Source organism: Charadrius vociferus, unplaced genomic scaffold (genome assembly GCF_000708025.1).
Source record: "Charadrius vociferus isolate BGI_N301 unplaced genomic scaffold, ASM70802v2 scaffold129, whole genome shotgun sequence".
NCBI lineage: Eukaryota > Metazoa > Chordata > Aves > Charadriiformes > Charadriidae > Charadrius > Charadrius vociferus.
Genome location: NW_009661374.1, coordinates 2,985,239 through 3,005,316, shown reverse-complemented (window position 1 = coordinate 3,005,316; position 20,078 = coordinate 2,985,239). Strand labels below are relative to the sequence as shown.

General features: G+C 38.4%; 1 protein-coding gene across 1 annotated transcript; it reads left to right on the top strand.

Moving 5' to 3' along the window:
- The first annotated feature begins 10,227 nt into the window (after positions 1 to 10,227).
- Positions 10,228 to 18,286, top strand: BEND3 (BEN domain containing 3). The gene is made up of 3 exons (XM_009893859.1): positions 10,228 to 10,261; positions 10,720 to 10,943; positions 16,031 to 18,286. Exons 1-3 carry the CDS (start codon positions 10,228 to 10,230, stop codon positions 18,284 to 18,286), a joined length of 2,514 nt encoding a protein of 837 aa, XP_009892161.1.
- The last annotated feature ends 1,792 nt before the right edge of the window (positions 18,287 to 20,078 follow it).

The following is a 20,078-nucleotide window of genomic DNA, read 5'->3' as shown; positions in this document are numbered from 1 at the left end:
TGGGCGGTGTCCCCACTGCTGGTACCGGCTCCCTCGCCGCCCTGTAGAAGCGAGGAGGGCTGGGGGGAGGGCCCCGCCCGGGTGAAGGCGGTGTCAGGGGCGTCGAGCGGGTGGTTCTCTCTGTGTGTGTGTGTGTGGTAACTCGTGTCGGTCCTTGGCCGGTTCATGCGCTGCGGGGAGGCGGAGAAGGCCACCGCCGGGGAACCGGCCGCCTCTGCCCAGATGGCCCGCTGCCTCTACCCTACTTTCCCCTGCGGTATGTCCACACAGCCCTTTGTAAATAGAAGGGAACAAACTCTGAACCAGCAGAAGGCGAGCCGGCGGCAGGCCAACAGCCATGTGACGGCTTCCACACAGCGTTGACGCAGTCCCAGAGCTTTTTGGATTGAAGTGCGGGTAGAGTTGTGTCGCTGCCACCTATAAAAAAACAGTGTATGCCCGACCCCTGGGGCAGAGACATTTAAACAGGGAAAGAAAAACCTTTTCCCTGCATCTGGCTGATACCTGGTCGCCAGATTATGAATTTACGTGAATGATTACATCTAATAAAACAAATAGTTGCCAATATGTATTGATGCATTTTCCACTTCTGCTAAATCAAACTCAGCGTTGGACCAACTGCACTTTTTATCTTCGCTAAGTATTTTCATAGCTTAGGTAAACCCAGTAGGTGAAAAGAAAGGAAAGCTGGTTGCAATTTAGAGGAGATTTTACATTGTCTATACAAAGTTCAGCTGGAACAATGTTTTAAAATAAAAGCAAAGAATAAGGGGAGAGAGAATAAAGCATTGAGGAAAACAAAACGTTTCTAATAGGGGGAAACACCTCATTGGAGCAAAATGAAATTGATGCATTAACTCTAGAAATAAACTAGGTTCATGTTTTGCTGACCAGTGCAAGGTTAAATTGGTATTTGATGAAGTTTGGGGGACAGGCTGAGAAAACTTCAGCTTTAGGTAACTTGTGGGAAAACTGAGAAGAATTTTTTTTTTTTTTTAATTTGAACTGCATCTGCAGATGTAAGTAAAATGAAATTAAAAAAGACCCAAATTGAGAACATGCCCTGTAAGTCCTATTGGCAAAATGCCCTTGTTGCAGGCTGGCTTCAGTGGAGACTTGGGGCTTCCTGTCCTCCTCCACAGGGCAGCAGAGAAGGTTTTCAAACTATGCTAAGTATAGGGATTTTATTGTCCGTAAGGGTAATGCTTCCAACAACATCTGATGGTTCTTTTAAAAGTATTTTTTCATTGTTTTAGAACTTGTTATACATGTATTTATAGTCTGAACATGATTGTAATATTGGAATACTGTTTTCTAAGGTATTTAATATTTCAAGTATCAATACTGGATATCAAGAAGAAATTTTACTCAAAAACTACAGTCTTGGGTCACTTGCAGCACCCTACTAACTCAAAGCTGATAGAATAGAAAACATCTGCTTTTAGTATTCTTTATATTGTCTACTTGCATTTTGTTCAGTTAACTGAGGCAATGTTCTTATTTTATAGTTTCTTTAAAATAAGTAGTCAAGTTGAAATCAATTACTTTTTTTATTTTTAATTAACGTGGTTTCAGTTATCAGACTTCTTTCACCTGCTGCCTTTTCAAGTAACTTCCCAAGCCTTTTCAAAATTTTTCCTCAGAAAAGTCACAAGTTATAAGGAAACCTGACTAAATATATATAAAGTACAGTCAGGTGGACAAATTAAACAGTACAGATTTCCTCCTTCCTCCCTCCCCAGTTTCTGTCTGTTAGAATAGCTTTAGGTGTAATTAATAACATTAGTAAGTTACCTTGTTTCTGGCAGAATACTGACAGTGACCCTTTTGTAGTTATTTGCTTATTCTGAGGATCATACCAATGTGTGGTGATGAGGTTTTCAGCAAGAGAAGGATACTTAAATAGAAAATTAAAATATCAATGAAAATGCAAAAAAGTCCAGAAAAAAAATTGCACTGTGTTTGGGGTTTTTTTGTGAAAATTTTGCAAATCCATGGAACTCAACAGAAAGCAAACATTGCCTCTAAGAAATACATTTTAAGGCTCAATTTTGGAGTGGTATTTATATGTGTAATTCTGTTGAATTGAGTTTGAGTCACATTGTTTTTTACAAATTGGAGGAATCAAATGTACCCTGAGGATAATTGCAATATTGAAATTATTGAACCCAGTGCTACAGCTAGGAAGTAAAAGATGCAGATCACTTGGCTCCCAAAGCAGAACCCAGAACTCTTAGTTCTGGAGGTTTGCTTCTGCAGCCCAGCAGGAGAGCTTTTCAAGAAAGCAACACGTACCCCAAGCAGGAGGCAGCTCCTGGGCAGCCTGAGCAGAGGCGCGTGCCTTCGTTCCTGTCTTCTCCTGGGACTGCAGGGCTGCCTGTTGAGAATGGGTGTTTGCTATCGTTATTTCAGTGTTATGCAGGAATCGCTCTTCTAAAACATCACGAGGGACAGTATTTCTCACTGTCAGATGGTGGTTAGAGCAACCATCAGCTTACCTGCTGCACAGAACAGGACTATTTCCACCTACCCACACCTGCTTTCGAGGCTGTGGGCTTCCCTTGGGATGCATCAGTTGCTTTCTGTATTTTATCCAGTGCGTGTTTCATTCAAAATACAGACAGACCCAGAGACAAGGAGCAAGACCTCAGATACTCAACTGTCCAGTGAGTGTTTTAACTACTAGATTAACAATTTTCCCTTGCTGAGGATGAATATATATACAATAGTTTTGGTTGGCTCTGGGTAAACCATGTTCTAATTACATAGCATAATACCATTGTCATTTTGTGATAAAATCCTGTTACAGGAAGGCATGTGCCAGAGGAGGTGCTACTTTTGGCTGTTAAACAGCAGTTCAGTGTACAGATGTAAAATTTAGCCAATGTTACCTCCTTAGAATATCAGCTTCTTGGTATTCCCATCATTTATTTAAGTTTACTAGGTTACCCGTGCTTTAAGAGGAGCACTGCATGCTGAAAGCAATGAAATTGAGCAGCTTATTCCACATATGCTATTAAACACATATTTAATGTTACTAGCAAATGTGTATCTTTTGACCAAAATGTAAAGGACAAATCAGCTCTTCAGAAGCAAATGACACTCAAGTGAACTACTTTTCATTGAAGCTTCTGAGTTTTATATATGAAGCAATGTACCACCATGAGGTTTTAAAAGGAATAAACATCTCATAATACACAATGTCTAAATCCCTGTATTTTTAATAACATTCTTATAGTCCATAATGGAGTATTAGAGACATTGCTTTCAACCTACATGAAGATGCTAAAATATTTTGTGGGATGGTGTGCATTCAAGAAGCAGCATCTACACATTTGCTATGCATTAAAGGACTGAATAGTACAGTGTTATGCAAACATTTAAATTAAAAATAACAAACTCCTATAAAACTGATAACAGGCACTCTTATTATATTGAAGTATTTTAGTTAAGATAATGATTAATTTACGTTTGTAATTATGATTAACGAGTGTTATGAAATCAGAATTACTCTCCTCATACAGCATGTGTGCGCCTTTATATCTTTCTACATGGGTATTGTACTAATTTTTTTTCAGTTGTCAGAACTTATTGCATTGGCTATGGGATTTTGAAGAGTAAAGAGCTGTATTTTTTAGTTAGGAAATACAGAACAACAGTATTTTTTTCTGGTGGACTTTTTTTTTTTTTTTAAGTCAGAACATGAACTTGAAAGTCATCAAGCAGGCTTTCTTTAAGAATGACTGCAACAGGCAAAGAACTGCCTTGATCTTACGTTATCAGCAAGATCTTTCCTCTTTGTGTTGCACTTTTACAACAATTACAATTCTAAGACAGGTAGGGGGAGCATCCTCCGGGGCCAACACATGAGTAATTGTTAGGTGGTAAATCGGAGGAGGAATACACACGTTGTGGGATGATTTAACTTAGGCTGATGATTAAATTCTGGTTTATATACCAATAACTAGATAGGTACACTTTTATGCACTTTCAAGTAGCATTACGCATTATACTGGTTGATACGAGACTGAAATACGTTTAGAATATGATTTGCAATTTGCTCCCTTGTTCATGAAATCTTTTGTACCTAAGTGCTTTAAATCCTTAAAGCTTCAGTGCATATTTCAGGTAGGCATGTTTTTGATAAATGGGTCGCATTTTTGATAAATGGATCACATTTTTTGCTCTACTTGGACAAGCAGCATCAGGGTGGTAGTTAGTACTAAATGCACAGTGAAACATTCCAAAACCTCATTTTTAAGGTATTCTTCCATGCTTTGGAACTTGCAGCATTGTGCTATGTGCTGGGCTCCGCTGTTAGCCAGGGGTAATACCCTTTCAATGTTGAATGTTGATAGCAAAATGTTACAAAGTTACAATTAAGTATCATAACCTGGTAAGTCTTTTGAATAGAGGCATGTGTCTAAGTGATACCAGTGGAAGTAGGGAGTCCCTTCATTGAGGTGTCTCGTTCCTCCTCTAATCTGATGAGAAGAAGGGAGAGCAAGGTCTGTGGGAACAAGATTTGGGCAATAGTGACGGCCCCTTCTTTCCTTGCCCCCTTGTGCCCCGGCCCACCGCTCATCTCCCCACTTGCCGTCCGTTGTGCCATAGGGACCTGGATTTTTGTCTATGCTGCAAAATCAAGAGCAGGAAAGTTAAAAAAAAAAAAAAAGAAGAAGAAAAAAAAAAAGAAGAAGAAAAAAAAATCCACAAAAAAACCCAAGAAAGAAAAACAGGTTTTCTGACCCAAATACCTATTTAAGCACTGTGCCATTGGTAAGTGAAATACCCTGCACTTATTTACGATGTCCTCTGTGAAAGCCCCAAAGTACTGAGTGTGTTCTGAAAATGGGTGTTGAATATTAGCCAGTAGGTCAGATGCAGAGGAGTTCCTAGTGCAGCAGTCCCAGCAGGACTCAAAAGGTTTTGTGTGTGTGGTGCACCGGAAACTTGGTATCTAGAATCTATAACCACCAACAAGTTTAGCTGGTAGCTGAGTGGGGTTTCTGGGTTTTGCTGCAAATCACAAGATTACAAATCAGACACACTTAGATTGGTGTCTAGAGTTAGATTGTAATGCATATTGAATTTATCTGAAGTAGCTTAACTTGAAACAGGACACAATGCTGTATATTGCATCCAATCTCTGCAAATAGGCTCATTGTACCTTAGTTTGAAAAGAATAGTATCGTCGTTTGCATGACTGCAAATCTAGGTATTTTTATTCATTTCTCTTAGAAGAACAAAGCTTTAATCACCTCAGGAAAACTGTCTTTTTTTGGTTGATCTTTTTTAACTGTTTTGGAAGTGTCAGGATGTGTGGGTGAGTCTGGAGGACTGAGCCAAAAGGAATGTTTGTGTCTTCCCAGGTGAGTGCTGGCATCCCACAGGCTCCGTTGCGTGACACCTAGCAGTGGCTCAGCACAAGTATCTGTACAGTACCAGCACTAGTAGCTATCAAGGCAGTTTAGATGGGAAGGTGAGTATATGCTGATTCATCAGCAAGGTGTTTATTTTGAGACATTGATTACATAGAAATTTTAAACTACATGCTGTTTTCAAGAAGACCATTCTCAATAGATGAAATGTAAGCAGTAAAATCTAAAGATTTATTGTTTGTGTTGTGAGGATGGGGTCCATTTATCTATTCTTCCTTGATTGTTGAATTTGCCCAAGTGCTACCCATCTTCCTGTTTATCCTACATTAGATAAGTTAAGCTAATGACTGTACTAGAAGCAGACTGCCATTAATCAGGAGCAGAGTCTCCTTTGGAGAAAAAGTGGGAGTATTGGCTATTCACTTCATTTTTAGTGTTCAGAGATATAGGATCCATAATCAGGGTTATAAGAGTTATTCTTTCTGAGTGTTTTACTTATGTTTTAGCATAAGCATAGAGAAACTGTGTTAGTTTACCTATTGTATGCCTGTTTTGTTAGGTGTTTCTGAACTGTTCACACATTCTTTGGAAGTTAACTTTTTACACAAGACAGAAAACAAAAAGCCAGAGAAAATACTTCAAAAATAACTTTGGTTCACAAATTAAAATATTTACAAGCAAGATCCTAAAACTTGAAGTTTAAGGTTTATGTTGATATTTTGTAAAGCATGATGTGTTTGGCCAGTTCAGGTGGAAATAGGTGAAGTTTCAGCTAAAATTTAAAAGTACAGGTGCTTAGGCTACAGCTCCAATCAACTTCATTAGGATTGGGATCTGGCTGTTGACGTAGCTGCTGTTGTAGGTGTTTGGTATATTTTGGAATCCTCCTTCCAGATCCTTTTTTCACCAGCAAGTAGGATGTACTGCAGCATCCATCTGTATCCCAGAAAGTTAAAGCTGCCACGGCTGCTTGCTCTGCCAGTCACAGATGCAGACCCGGGCTCCCAATTTCAGCACAGGGTGTTCACTCCTTCCTAGAACTAGCTAACTGCTGTCCTGTAGATAGCATTGAGTCAGTATTAGGCTAAGGATGATAAATATATTTATCTTTTGTTTTGAAAAAAGACACATAAGGTAAGAATGAAATATGTTTTTATACTCAACATGACAAGGAACAACTGTCAGGTGTTTGCTTTACTGGGTGCATTTCTTACTCGATTGCTTTTTGCACTATTTTGTCCCAAGTTCTTTTAGGTCTTTTTTTTCTCCAGCTTTGTTTATTCTCATAATCTGGGCCAGAATGCAGCCTCAAAACAAATTTTGACACTGCTGCCTCTTCTGTGGAGGCAATAATTACTATTCATAAGTGCTGATTCACTGCAAACAGTATTTTAAAGAATCTGACATGTTTTATCTTTAGTGGACCTTAAACAACCAACAAAATTATTGTTAACCTTACATAGACAGGCATACATGCACACGCATAGACCTTCCCCTGGGCCCTAATTTCATATGGAAGCGATGATACAATTGCTCTGTTGATACCTGTGTCTGCTCACTACTCACTTCTGAGTCAATTGCTACCCAAATTTGAAGCGAGATCATTGTATAAATAGATGATAAGTGAAGTTTCATTAAGTGGTTGAACCAAACCAGTGGCTTGCTGGTATCGGAGAGATTTTAATTCCTCCTTTCTGTTCCAAACCTTGTGCATGCTCCTGAGCTGGGACCGATGACTTGCCTTACCCTTTAGCTCTCTGAAATAGAAGAAAAGTAACCTGGCAAAGAAAGAAGTAAATTGTTTTCTGGCAGTTTATCAAGCTGGAAGAGCTCACTTAAGGTGGGCACCCATGCTTGACCAAGAGAGCAGGTGGGACTATGAGGTAGGAAGTCAGAGGGGCAGTTGACTCCTGTCTCTTGACAGAAGCTGTTATATGTGCTTCAGTTTCTCATAATGCCTGATTTTTTGCAAATCTCACAGAGAAGATAGGAAACCAGATAATGAGAGAGATATTACTAGGATTCCCCAAAACTAAAAGGTTGGAGCTTGTGCTTTGCTTGGCACTGAAGAGTTCAAATACAAAACGCAGTATTTCCCGGCCTCATTAATTCTCATGCTGTTTTGACTATTGACTTTTAATAGTATTCTAGCAGTTTTGAAAACAACAAAAAAAATATATTTTTTTTTTTCAAAATAAGTATTAACACTTTGCTTCAATATGGAAAACAGTGTTTTGAGTTAACAAAGGTATGCGCTTTGCTTTATTTTTCACTTTTTCAGCTTTTAAAGAGTGGCTATTCAGATCCTCATTTATCTTCTCATTGCACTTTCCGTGTATTCTCTCAGAGGAATTCACGTAAAACATTCTTCCTAGCAGGAGTTAGAAGGAAAATATAATTCCCTGTATCTCCTCCTAAATATTTTGTGTCATTTCCCCCTGCTGCCACCTTTATATTCTTCCCTTCTGACTCTGTGTTTACCATCCTTTTAGCGTTTTGCTCTAATAGAGCAGTCTAGGATTATCTGGAAAACTGCTTTGATTTCCACTACAGAACGTTCTGTAGTAGTGTCGGCTGATTTGCTTACTGTCACCTCCAGCCCTCACAAAACAACTCTGTCACACTTCTTGAACTCTGGCACATGTTGGTCTTGTACCACATCCCTCAGAGCTAAGCCTAGCGCAATGTGAAAAAGTGTAAGAAAGATCTAGAAACTGAATGTCAATGTATCTGGGATACCAGGGCAAAATAAGAACATTTAGCACTATGTGCTTTTCTTGGGGTCCAATGTAGCTTTTTGATGATGCTGTGTGAAGTACACTGGCTTAGGGTTTTTCGTAAAGAGCTGTAGTGGGTGTTTCTAAATTCATAAATAATGTTGAGTTAGTGAGACTGGGTACTAACCCTCACCAGTGCTTATAAGGTAGTTTAGAAGTTGCTGTGGGCCACTTATGTTTCATGCTGTTATCATAGAATAGATTGGGTTGGAAGGGACCTTTAAAGGTCATCTAGTCTAACCCCCCCGCAATGAGCAGGGACATCTTCAACTAGATCAGGTTGCTCAGAGCCCCGTCCAACCTGACCTTGAAGTTTCCTGGGATGGGGCATCTACCACCTCTCTGGGCAACCTGTTTCTCCTGTTATGTCTCTGCAGAGTTTGTAGAAGTTTAAGTGAATTGACTATAAGCTGGCATAATTTATATGTGAATCAATTAATAAATGCAAGTCTTGAAATAGGAGATTGTGGTGGGTAAAGGGAATAGATATCTAAGGGGTTTGTAGTAGCTCTACATCCAACTCAGAGACATGTTTTCTGGTGATGTGATGATGAAGAAAATCTTACGTTATCCTCTTAAGGATGCCCTTTATATGGCTGTATGTAGGGGCTGTATTGAAGATCAGCATATCAGATGATATTTTGGCTTCTAGAGTGGCCTGGTATGAGCTGATTTTATAACTCCATGAATCTTTTCTTTGGGTGTGTGTGCTACCCATTGTAGTGTAATCATACAGAGTCTTACCCTGAATGGGATCTCATACTTACCATTAACAGCCATCTGTGACTGACAAAGAAAAATTCATAACTACACAGTATTCAAGTGTTTGCAGAGTTTTCTAACAATATTTTGAGATTTAAAAAAGGTAATTCTATTGAACAGTATTCAAAAGTAAGATAGAGACTTTTTTCTCCCTCCAAAACAGATTCCCTCTCTCTTTTTCTTCTCATCTCTCTTTTAAACTTCATTATGAGTCCCACTGCTGAGCTGTACATACACTTTTGATTGACTGGTTGCTTTATTCACTTGCTCCAGCCAGAGAGAAGCCTGCCTTGATTTCAGACCTTGGCTAAGGGACAGGCAGGAACAGTTGAAAGAAAAGTAGTTGAAAGAAGGATGTGACTGTGGAAGATGTAAAGCGATAATATTCTGGGGCCACGTAAACATAATGCTGTGTGTAGATGAACAGGAGTGGCGCGTGACAATTTACTAGTCACCAGCTTACCAGTTGAGAGTGTCACTTTGCAGCTGTGTGCCCCGTAATGGTGAGTGAGATCTGATTAGGCTGTTTGCTTTGTAGATCTCCAAAAGATTTAGAATATCTTTTAGGAATATGTCCACAGATCTATGTTTGCCCCTAAGAAACTTGCAAAATTAGTTTTCAAGGAAACAGAAATACAACTGAGTCTTTCATGTGAGAAGTAATGCTAACGTCATGCTAGAATAATACATATATATGTTTTTCCTTTCAAAAATATTCTTGCATTGTTTAGAGGCTGACAGAAAAAAAACAGTTACTGTAGATTTACAGATTGCTCTGCTTGAGCTGCTGCAATCCATATCAAAAGGTCAAAGATTTTTAAATGAAAACTTACTCCAGCATGTATATTCCAGTTTATGACGAGTTTTCCTTCTGTGATGACTTTGGATCACCCACAATGACAATATAAAAACATTTGACTGTAATAAGAAGTAGTGACTTGGTACAGGATGGAGAGTTTAATACAGTTAACTTCCGTTTATATATTGCCAAGATAATTTATAGAAAAGGTTAAAATTACTTTTCATTTTCTCCATGCCAGAAAAAGACATAGTTTTAAATACATTCCTAGCTGTCATATGTAGTCTGTCGTATAATTTGCATGTTGACAGGTCTATAGATGGCCATGAAATGTATTGAAAATAGCTGGGTTCTACAAATGTACAGATTGAAAATTATCTGTGGGCTGTTAATGCCCAATGGCTCTAGATTAAAAGTAATTATAAAACCAGATGCAGGTATTTCCTGATTACAGAAGATGCTGATATTTATTTTTGTATTTTTGTTTTGTTCTTTAGTGAAATAGAAGATGAATTCAGCTGAAATCACTGATGATGATGAAGGTAAAATATTATACTTCATGTAATTTATGATCAGGCAAAAATACGTGTTGAATGAAAGCATTTGTAACTTGATAAAATATGAGCTTGGATCAAGACAAATTACACTAGTGTTTTTTAAAAAGCTATCTAAAACACACCGTTACCTTTGTTACTCATTATATTTTCTGCTCTACGTCCTTCCTCCCCCTTGAAAAAAATCTTCCTACTGTAACTTTGTTTACACATTAGACTCTTCTTTGGGGAAGAAGCTGTCATTTACTGCATGACTGAATCATTCCTAGCGTAATAAAAACTTGACTTGGGGTGGCCTCAGCACAGACTTATACAAGTCATAAAAAATAATTATATTCTTCAGAACACATTTTCATAAAAAGAAACAAACCACAAAAGATTGTATTAAGGGCATCCTGGTTTTCTGGAGAGAGTGCTTTATCTTTCTAAACCTTCTCTTTTTCCAGTAAAAATTCCTAAAAAAAATATTGTGAAAGTAGAAACAGAAAACGAAGATGAAGCTCTAGACTGCTCAGTAACATCCAGATCTGCTGAGAAACACTCACTGGATGGCGCAGTTACTTGCCTACAGGATTCCAACAAACGGAAACAGACCTCACTTGGGTGTGATGGTTCAGGGAGCCAGCAAGATGTCTTACCCAGTGTGAAGAAAAGACGCTTTACACAAGAGGTGACTTCTCTATACATGACTGTGCGATTTTACTGTTCATATTTCATAGGCTAAATTTATTACTGCTATAGGCAAAATGCAAGTCATTTAACTAGATTTGCATTAGTTGTGAGTTTGAGTCAAATATGGCTAATCTTAACCCAGTTTGCACACATTACTTGTCTGGGTATTTCTTTAAATAATGTGGGAGCAATCATTTCGATGAAATACACATATAGGTTAATTCATTCATGTGAAGTATATTTTTGTTGTTTGTCAGAGAATGTAGGAGTAAGTAGTGATTTGGATTAACTGAGCATGACTCTGATTACAGTCCTTCTCATGTCACACAGTCCTTCAGCTGAATCCTCAGTGGTAGAATCAGGGCTGTAATTTTTCCTTCTGTGTCACAGATTTTGATGTCAGTGAGACAAGTATAAATTTGTGTATTACTGGAAAGATAAAAACACAGGGATGCAGAATACTTCAGCATATCAAGAGCAGAATGTATTACAACTTCTGGTGCACCATCCCACTTGTGACAATCCAGATGTTTTTCCAGCCAGTGAAGGAGATGCCCAGTCTCTTCCATTATCCTCTGCTAGCGTTTCACCTCTCTAGCAATTGGAGATTTTCATTAACCTTTGCTGAAACTGAGCAAGTTTCTTTTTGTCCTTGTTCTTTTCAGTAGGGAGAGCAGTGATCATCTGTTCATAGAAAAGTCTTCTGCACATGGGAAAATTGGTGTGATGTTGTCCACCTTCAGCCCTTCCTTTCCAAGACTAAAATTCTGTTTCTTCAGCTCTTCTTCAGGAGTCACCTTGTATTTTTGTTGTTCTCTTTGAGATTCCTGAAAGGGTAATGTCCAGTGTTGGATAGTCACATCTCTTCTCACACCCTCTAGAGCAGTATAATGACCTCCTGTTTTTCACACTCAGCACTTTATTAAAATAACCTAGATTCAAATTCATCCTCTTTTGAATAACTTCAGGCCCTGGGTTATATTTAGTTTATGACCTACTCTAATGCACATATCCTTTTCTGCTGTTCTGCTACCTAGCCAGTTATTCCGTGTTGTATTTGTGCATTTCATTTCTCCTTTCTAGCCATAGCTCTTCATATTTCTTTTTCTTGACTGTCACCTCTCTGACTTCTCGGGGCTGTTTTTTTCCCTGAATGCCTGTGGTAGGTAGGTTTTAATCTTATTACATGGTTTCTTTCTTTTCCTTTCTCTTTTTCTTTTTACAATTGTTTTACTTACATTCAGATTCTTAAAAGAGCTTCGTAACGATCTCTGAACTGTGCTTGCTTTGGATTTTACTGTTTGCTGTTTGTCTGTAATAAATTTTTAAATTTATTTAAACTGAATTGTAACTTTGGACTTATAATATCAGAAAGTGACCCAGTAACAATGATGAAAATTCATTCTGGACTGACCCCAATGAATCAGCATGTTTAGTTAAATAACCAACCAGAAATAGTCCTCAATCCTAACAACACTTTTAAAGTTAATTACTTTTCTAGTATCAATATTTTGTTCTAGTTGATGACTTCATTAACTATTTCTGTTTAAACAAAGGACAAAATGTTAATTATTTTTGAGACTGTTGCGCATGTAGTATATTTACTACACATCTCATAGGCATCTATGTATGATATAAGCAGAGCTGTACTTTTTATGTTACATAACTGTACTATTGGGCTGGTGATTATATTACTAAAATACTTTCTATCAGAAGACATTTCTCTTTTTTTTAATTCTGATTGTTACTTCATAACCAGAAATCAGTTTTCCCTAATTTTCTTTAAAATAAAAGCGTAGAAGATTTTAAGTTTGCAAAATTTATGTGCAAGACATTTCCAAATTCTCATGACTTTGATAGAATAATTTTCTGTGTTTCTTGCTCATATATTTATTCTTCTTTACTCATATGCTAGCGTATAAAGTTCTGTATTCTTACAGATATTTTGACTTTATTTAAGCATAATGAAGGTCATAAATTAGCTGAACTTTAGCCCTGAGCAGAGCAATAACTAAACAACTTTTAAAACTTGGCTTAGGACTCCAAAAGATAATGTGAGAGACTATTTCACAATTACTTATATTGGTCGATGTTTACCAAAATACTCCATTTTGCAAATGTTCAAAGAATGCAAACTTGCTATGAAAATGCAATATAAAAAGCAGCACTATCTTATGTACATTGAGTCCCATAGAACAATATCTTTGATTTTTTTTTTGATGGTACATTAAAACTGGTCATCTTATATGGGTGTAGTATTATCTGAAATACATTGATGTTTAAAGGTCAGTGTTACAGAAAGCTAATTAAAAAAATATTAAAGACTAGTTTAATGTGAGAATTTATGAAAAGCCGTGTATTTATACTGTGGATAGTGCTGTTCCCAGACCGAAACTGTATAAAGACAAGATAATTAAAAGCAAAAGGAATGAAAATGAGAATGCATCTGAAATAGAAAATCGTTAAATATAGGCCCAAATGTGTTGTCATCTGTTAGTCAAACACTGACTATGTATGTCTGAAACGGAGATAACCAAATCTGTCCTGCAACCAGATCCAAACACTGTGAGCTGCATTAGTGAAAGGGCAGCAGTTCTGCTGCCATCGCGGCAGAGATCTGCCGCAGTTCTTAGCGTGAACACTTCTCCTCCTCCAGAGCACAGTGTCCAAAACTGAGAATGCAAACTTTCTCAATACCTACTGTCAAAGTGCAACAAGATATTTAAGACAATGAATTTGTGCTGTTTAATACACATTCTCATATTGCTTTGCTCTGGCTCTGTGTGTGAGGTGTTCATTAACAGAAGTTACCTCCACATTGCCAAGTTTTATTATATAATTAATTAGGGAAAAGGTGTGGCAGGAGTTCTGATGAGAACTGACAGATGATTGGTGGCCTGTAGCAAGCTATTTAGTAGAGAAGGACGTGAGTGACTCATACTCGGTATGTGAAGGAATATTTGGAATATTCTCTGAAAACAGGAGTGTTAATGGAAGAGCTAGCTACTCGGGTAGCAGGTCTCCCTGTATGTGTAAGAAATGTGTTCTCCAGAATTGCAGTTTTCTTTTGTTCTTCTGATCTAAAAGGGTAAAAGAAATTTGTCATTCAGTCTGGTTGTCTGACTGGGGAGCAGAACTGTATTTATTGTCATTCATGACCTGCTTTCAGGTGATGTGTATTTGGGAGAGCTCTGTTACCGTCTGGAAATACCTCTGTTTCTCCACTGACAGGTATAGGTGGTGTATGACGACTTCAGTCCCAGTTTAGGACCCTACATTTAAGTGGGAGCAATGTGCATCACAGGCTGCTCACAATTCGGTCTCTTGTGTTCTGGTATTTTACAAGTCACAAAGATCTAATTTAGTTAGGGTGTATCATACCACTTGCTGGGGTAAAGTCACCCTTTAACAGCTGGTGGTGTTACAGGACTCTGGTTCCTCGCTGTCCTCATAGCAAATGTGCTTTCATATTAAAGTGGGACAGGAGGGGCAGTCTTCTAAATTGGATCTGGAAGTCAGGTGTCCTAAAGACCATCACGGCTTGGGATTCTGCACACTGTGAAGTACATTGCCTTTGTGTTATACTTTCATTTTATCATCTGTCCATCCACACAGCTTTGGATGTGAAAACACAAGGTTTTATATGTAGGGTTGCATGATATGAATGAGAGCAGAACTTGGAAACACAACTTCAATTTAGTTGAGTCTGCTGGTTTCTAAACTTGGAGTGGAAACCAGCTTGTTCGTTCTGAGCCTTTTTTGAGTATACATTGCATTAGAAATTAAAAAGTAATTTGATTCAATTTGTCACTGCAGTAAGCAGATGCCAAGTGTGAGTACACATAGGGACCAGATTAATTTCATGAGTATTACAGTTCTGTTTTTTCAGAAAGGAATCTTAATTCAAGTTCCTCACTGTAGGATGTAGTGGGGTCTTCACTAGAATTTCAAATTGCTTGTGGCTGTCAGCTCAGACCTCAAGTCTGTGTTCCATTTGTTTTAATACTTGAATGCAAATTCTGTGTTTTTTATCTAATTATGTTCTGTGGAACAAGCCAAGCAAAATGTTTCAGTACAGTCTTCTCTAAATCTGTGAGTGTTTTCTCATGTTTGAATTCTGTATGTTGGGTTTTGGTTCTGTTGTATCTACTTAACTTCCTAAGAATTACTTGCAATATCCATGTGTTTGCAAAAAAACCCAACCCACCCAAGCCCTGCATATTTGCTGTGAGCTGATGAAAATGCTTGCTTCCAGTTTCAAGCAATGAGAAAGAGTTAGGAATCGTTGAGAACGTTAATTCTTTAAGAGCTCATCACTGTTATTTAAATAAATAATTTAGAAAATTAGAAACCCATGAGTCTGAAGTTCCCTGCCTTTCAGAAATAAGGAAATCTTAGTCTTCCCTTTTAAAGAAGACAATACCAAAGTACTTTACAATTTGTTTTTAAGTTTTTATTATTTAAATAGAATACTCTTTTAAAATTGCAGTAATTCTTAAAACTTGTTTAGGAATAAAACCAGTATAAAGATTAAAAAAACCCTATATAAACTTTCACATCAGAAAGAAGAGCATAAGCATAATTTTGATGTCTTATAGCCTTCGTGGTGTTTTCAAAAGTTAACGTAAAGAGAGTGCTGTAGCGTTAAATGCCGTTGTTGGAGGCAGTGGCAAGGTCACAGGACTAGGAGTCAGAAAATCTGGATTCTATTCTTGGCTCTGTTGCTGACTTGTTGCCACCCAAATTCTCTACAGCCCAAGATCCTCATACGCAAGGTGAAGCATATTGATACTTAATTTGGGAGAGTATTTAGAGCTCTGTGGGTAAAGAGTGCTAAGGATTATTACTGCATTTCTCTTCCACGGAGAAAGCTGTGAGCCAAAACAAAACACAAAACCTAAATAATACTTTATTGTATTTTTATTTTTCCTAGCCAATTTATTAATTTGGATGTATTTAACACAACTAAGTCCTCTGGAGAAAATTTGACTTTGCATATTTATGTAACTGCCTGCTCAAGGGGCATATATTTATAGCTAATATTTTTAAGGCAGTCTTACTAACACAATATTTATTCATTCAAAGGGCCCCCTTTCAAACATGAAGAACAGAGATACTGGCTCACCTACTCAGGTAAATGCAGAGCAGCCAAACAAGAACAAGAATCCTAACGTAACGTGGCTCTGTGAAGAAGAATCCTTCAGTGACATAACCACTCCATCTTATAAAAAACCTCTCTATGGCATCTCACACAAAATCACGGAGAAGAAGAACCCGCCAGGAGCAGAGCAGTTTGCTTCTTACGAGTTGTTTGAAAAAATCAACCCCAGCAGTCCCTCGCATCTTCGGACTTTGAACGATCAACGCAAAAGAGACTCGGCTGCAGCCATTGCCGTAACAGCGGCCACCGCAGATTCTGACCCAAATATTTATTCTTTGATACAAAAAATGTTTTACACGCTTAACACCCTCAATACCAATATGACTCAGCTTCACAGTAAAGTTGACCTGTTGTCTCTGGAGGTTAGCAGAATTAAAAAGCAAGTCAGTCCAGCAGAGTCCGTTGCAGACTTCAGGCCTCCCCCGGAGTACCAGCTGACTTCTGCGGAGCTCAAACAAATCATGGATCAAAGCACGTCAGGCGGAGACCTAGCTTGCCGGTTGCTGGTGCAGCTCTTCCCAGAGCTCTTCAGCGACGATGAGTTCAGCAGAAGCTGCAGTGCGTGCGGCTTTCTTAACAAAAGGAAACTTGAATCTCTTCATCTGCAGCTCATCCGCAACTACGTGGAAGTTTGTTATCCTTCTGTGAAGAATACAGCTGTGTGGCAGGTGGAGTGTTTGCCTCAAGTCAACGATTTTTTCAATAGATTTTGGGCTCAAAGGGAAATGGAAAACAGTCAGCAGAATGTGCAATCGTCCAGTTTTTATGAGACTGAGCAGGTCGAATCCTCTCATTTTATGGAGGATAAAGAGCAGGAGGAAGCTTTGTCCTTGGACAGGAGTAGTGCCATTGCCTCAGATTACATGCTGGATGCTCAGGATCTCAATGAGTTTTTAGATGAAGCTTCTTCTCCAGGGGAATTTTCTGTTTTTTTGTTACACAGGTTGTTTCCAGAACTCTTCGACCACAGGAAATTAGCTGAAAGGTACAGCTGCTTTGGAGACTCCGGAAAACAGCTGCTGGATCCTCATCGGCTTCAAATAATCCGCAGGTACACTGAAATTTACTTCCCTGATGTGCAAGAAGAAGAAGCCTGGTTGCAGCAGTGTGTTCAGCGAATAAACGATGAGCTTGAAAATACTTATATGGATGGAAGTGAATGTGATCAGATGAGAGATGACTGTTACGATTCTTCTAGTTTACCAGATGATGTATCAATCATAAAAGTGGAAGACAGTTTTGAATATGAAAAACCTGGCAGACGCTCAAAAAAAATTTGGCTTGTACCCATAGACTTTGACAAACTTGACTTTCCCCCTCCCGATTTTGATGTCCCTGTCCCAGATTACCTGTTGAACAAAGAACAGATTAAGAGCATATATGAAAGCAGTCTTTCCATAGGCAACTTTGCCTCTCGATTGCTTGTTCTCTTATTTCCTGAGCTGTTTACTCATGAAAACTTACGGAAGCAATACAACTGTAGTGGATCTTTAGGCAAGAAGCAGCTCGACCCCACTAGAATTAAATTAATTCGACATTATGTGCAGATACTGTACCCCAGAGCAAAGAATGACAGAGTGTGGACGTTGGAGTTTGTTGGGAAGCTTGATGAGAGGTGTCGGCGAAGAGACACGGAGCAAAGGCGCACGTACCAACAGCAACGGAAAATCCACGTGCCAGGGCCCGACAGGAGGGAATTTCTCAGCTATGCAATAAACCCCGAGAGGTTTCGAGAAGAATTTGAAGGGCCGCCGCTGCCACCGGAAAGAAGCAGCAAGGATTTTTGCAAGATACCACTCGACGAACTCGTTGTTCCTAATCCAGACTTCCCTGTGCCTTCTCTGTATTTGCTGTCTGATAAGGAGGTAAGAGAGATAGTGCAGCAGAGCCTATCAGTTGGCAACTTTGCTGCCAGGCTTCTCGTAAGACTCTTCCCTGAACTCTTTACTCCGGAGAATCTCAGACTGCAATACAACCATTCAGGTGCTTGTAACAAAAAACAGCTCGATCCTATCAGACTGAGACTGATCCGTCATTACGTGGAGGCAGTTTACCCCGTGGAAAAAATGGAAGAAGTGTGGCATTATGAATGTATACCGAGCATTGATGAAAGATGCCGGCGTCCTAACAGAAAAAAGTGTGATATACTGAAAAAAGCAAAGAAAGCAAAAAATTCCTAAGACTTTGACCACTAAATTATTGTCAGGATTATGCTTTGGTTTAGACTGAGGGGCCTGTCGGGAGCTGAGGGTGCTCAGCATCTAGGACAGTCAGGCACTAAGTTTGTTGCGTTTTAATGTGTGTGTTGCATCTTTGTGGGCACCGCAGCAGTGGGAAGTGGCTTACTACATTTGTACATGGGTAAAGACCGTAAGTCATTGGTGACGGAGTTATCAATGACTTGCTAAGAGCATGATTTACACTGGTGCAAATACATGTATTGAAACTGTATTACTCCACTCCCCATTTCTGCATCTTCCTTTTTTATCACTTCCTAACAATAAAGATTTTTTTTTTAAAATCTTTGTGCTCTTCAGGGGCAGTTTTTCATTAATCCCTTATAAACAGTCTTGTTACTTAATTTGGAGGTTGAAATTTAAACTCAATTTCAGTTTGAAAGTGCCATGTTCATTGGAAATCACTGGAATATTAGACTTCGCTTCTACAGTAATTGCAGCTTCACATTTGTTTTGTTCTTGATGATACTGAGATACTGAAAATAATAATACTGTGTCAAAGAATGGGTCAGAATGGTGTCATTTGCATTTTTGAGTGTTCCCCAGGTTTTATTTCTGAAACCATGAATTAGTTGTTGAAGAATTGAGATGTGAACATAGACGCAATGTGAATGTTTTTTTTTATACTGACACCACAAGCCTGATCCTGCCCCTGTGAGTTCTTTTTTTGTTTTGTCCAGTGTCACTGCTGGTGTGACTGAGGATGGCTTGTCTGAATAAAGCCAGCAGAACAGACCCAAGCCTATACCCGTGGAACGTCTTGCCATCTCCTGCTTGCCACTCAATTTGTAAAATAACAAAGACAACAACAAAAAGACACGAAACAAGAACTTAGAAAAATTTTAGACCTTGCTCTCTATCAAAATCGTGATTCCAAAGGTTTCCAGTATTCATACTGAATTGCATATATATGAAGTACGTGCAAAGATTGGTTTTGTGATGGAATTAAGTGTTTCAGGGTCCCCACGTATGAGCTGTGGTAATGTAACTTATTCTATGTGTGAATGCAGCACCGTCTGGATATTTTGGATGTGGGGATATTGAACTCTCTCACTTCGCCAAATTGATTTAGTGTAATTAGTAGCTATTTGGAGGCCTAACTGTGTATGTATAACTTAGGTTCATACGGTCAAGTTTGCATCATCAATATGGTCAAGTGTAACAAAGACCACCCAGGACTCAATGTGAATTTGCTGTATGATTTGTCACTGGAGAGTGCTGCTTTAAAACTAGTTTTCCTCTTTTTTTTTTTTTTTTCTTTTTCTTTTAATACTGATAGAAATGGTGAGAGAGAGTCAGACGTGGATTTTTAAGACCGTTAAAGGCAGTGATCACTTACTGACCGTTGCTGGAACACCTTGGAGCAATTGTTGATGTTCTCTGTGGTCCTTTTTTGTTGTTTACTTAGATGGGTCATAGTATCAAATTTTAAGTCGGTTCCAGTGTAATTTTCTATTAGCATTCGTAAGAAAGTACAAAATACTTGATATTTTTACTTCAGATTTTTAGAGTTTATTGTTCTTAGAGTCATATTGATCCCTTCCTTTTAAAAGCAAAACAAAATGTTTTTTCCTAATGGCAAGAACTAGTAAGAGTATTATGTTAAACCGGGAGTAAATCATAATAGATTGTAGCATTTGCTCATTTTCCCCCTATGTTTGCAACATTCTCAAAGAATGTATGAAGAAAGTCATGAATGTACTAAATAATACACTGATACTCTTTATATCCATTT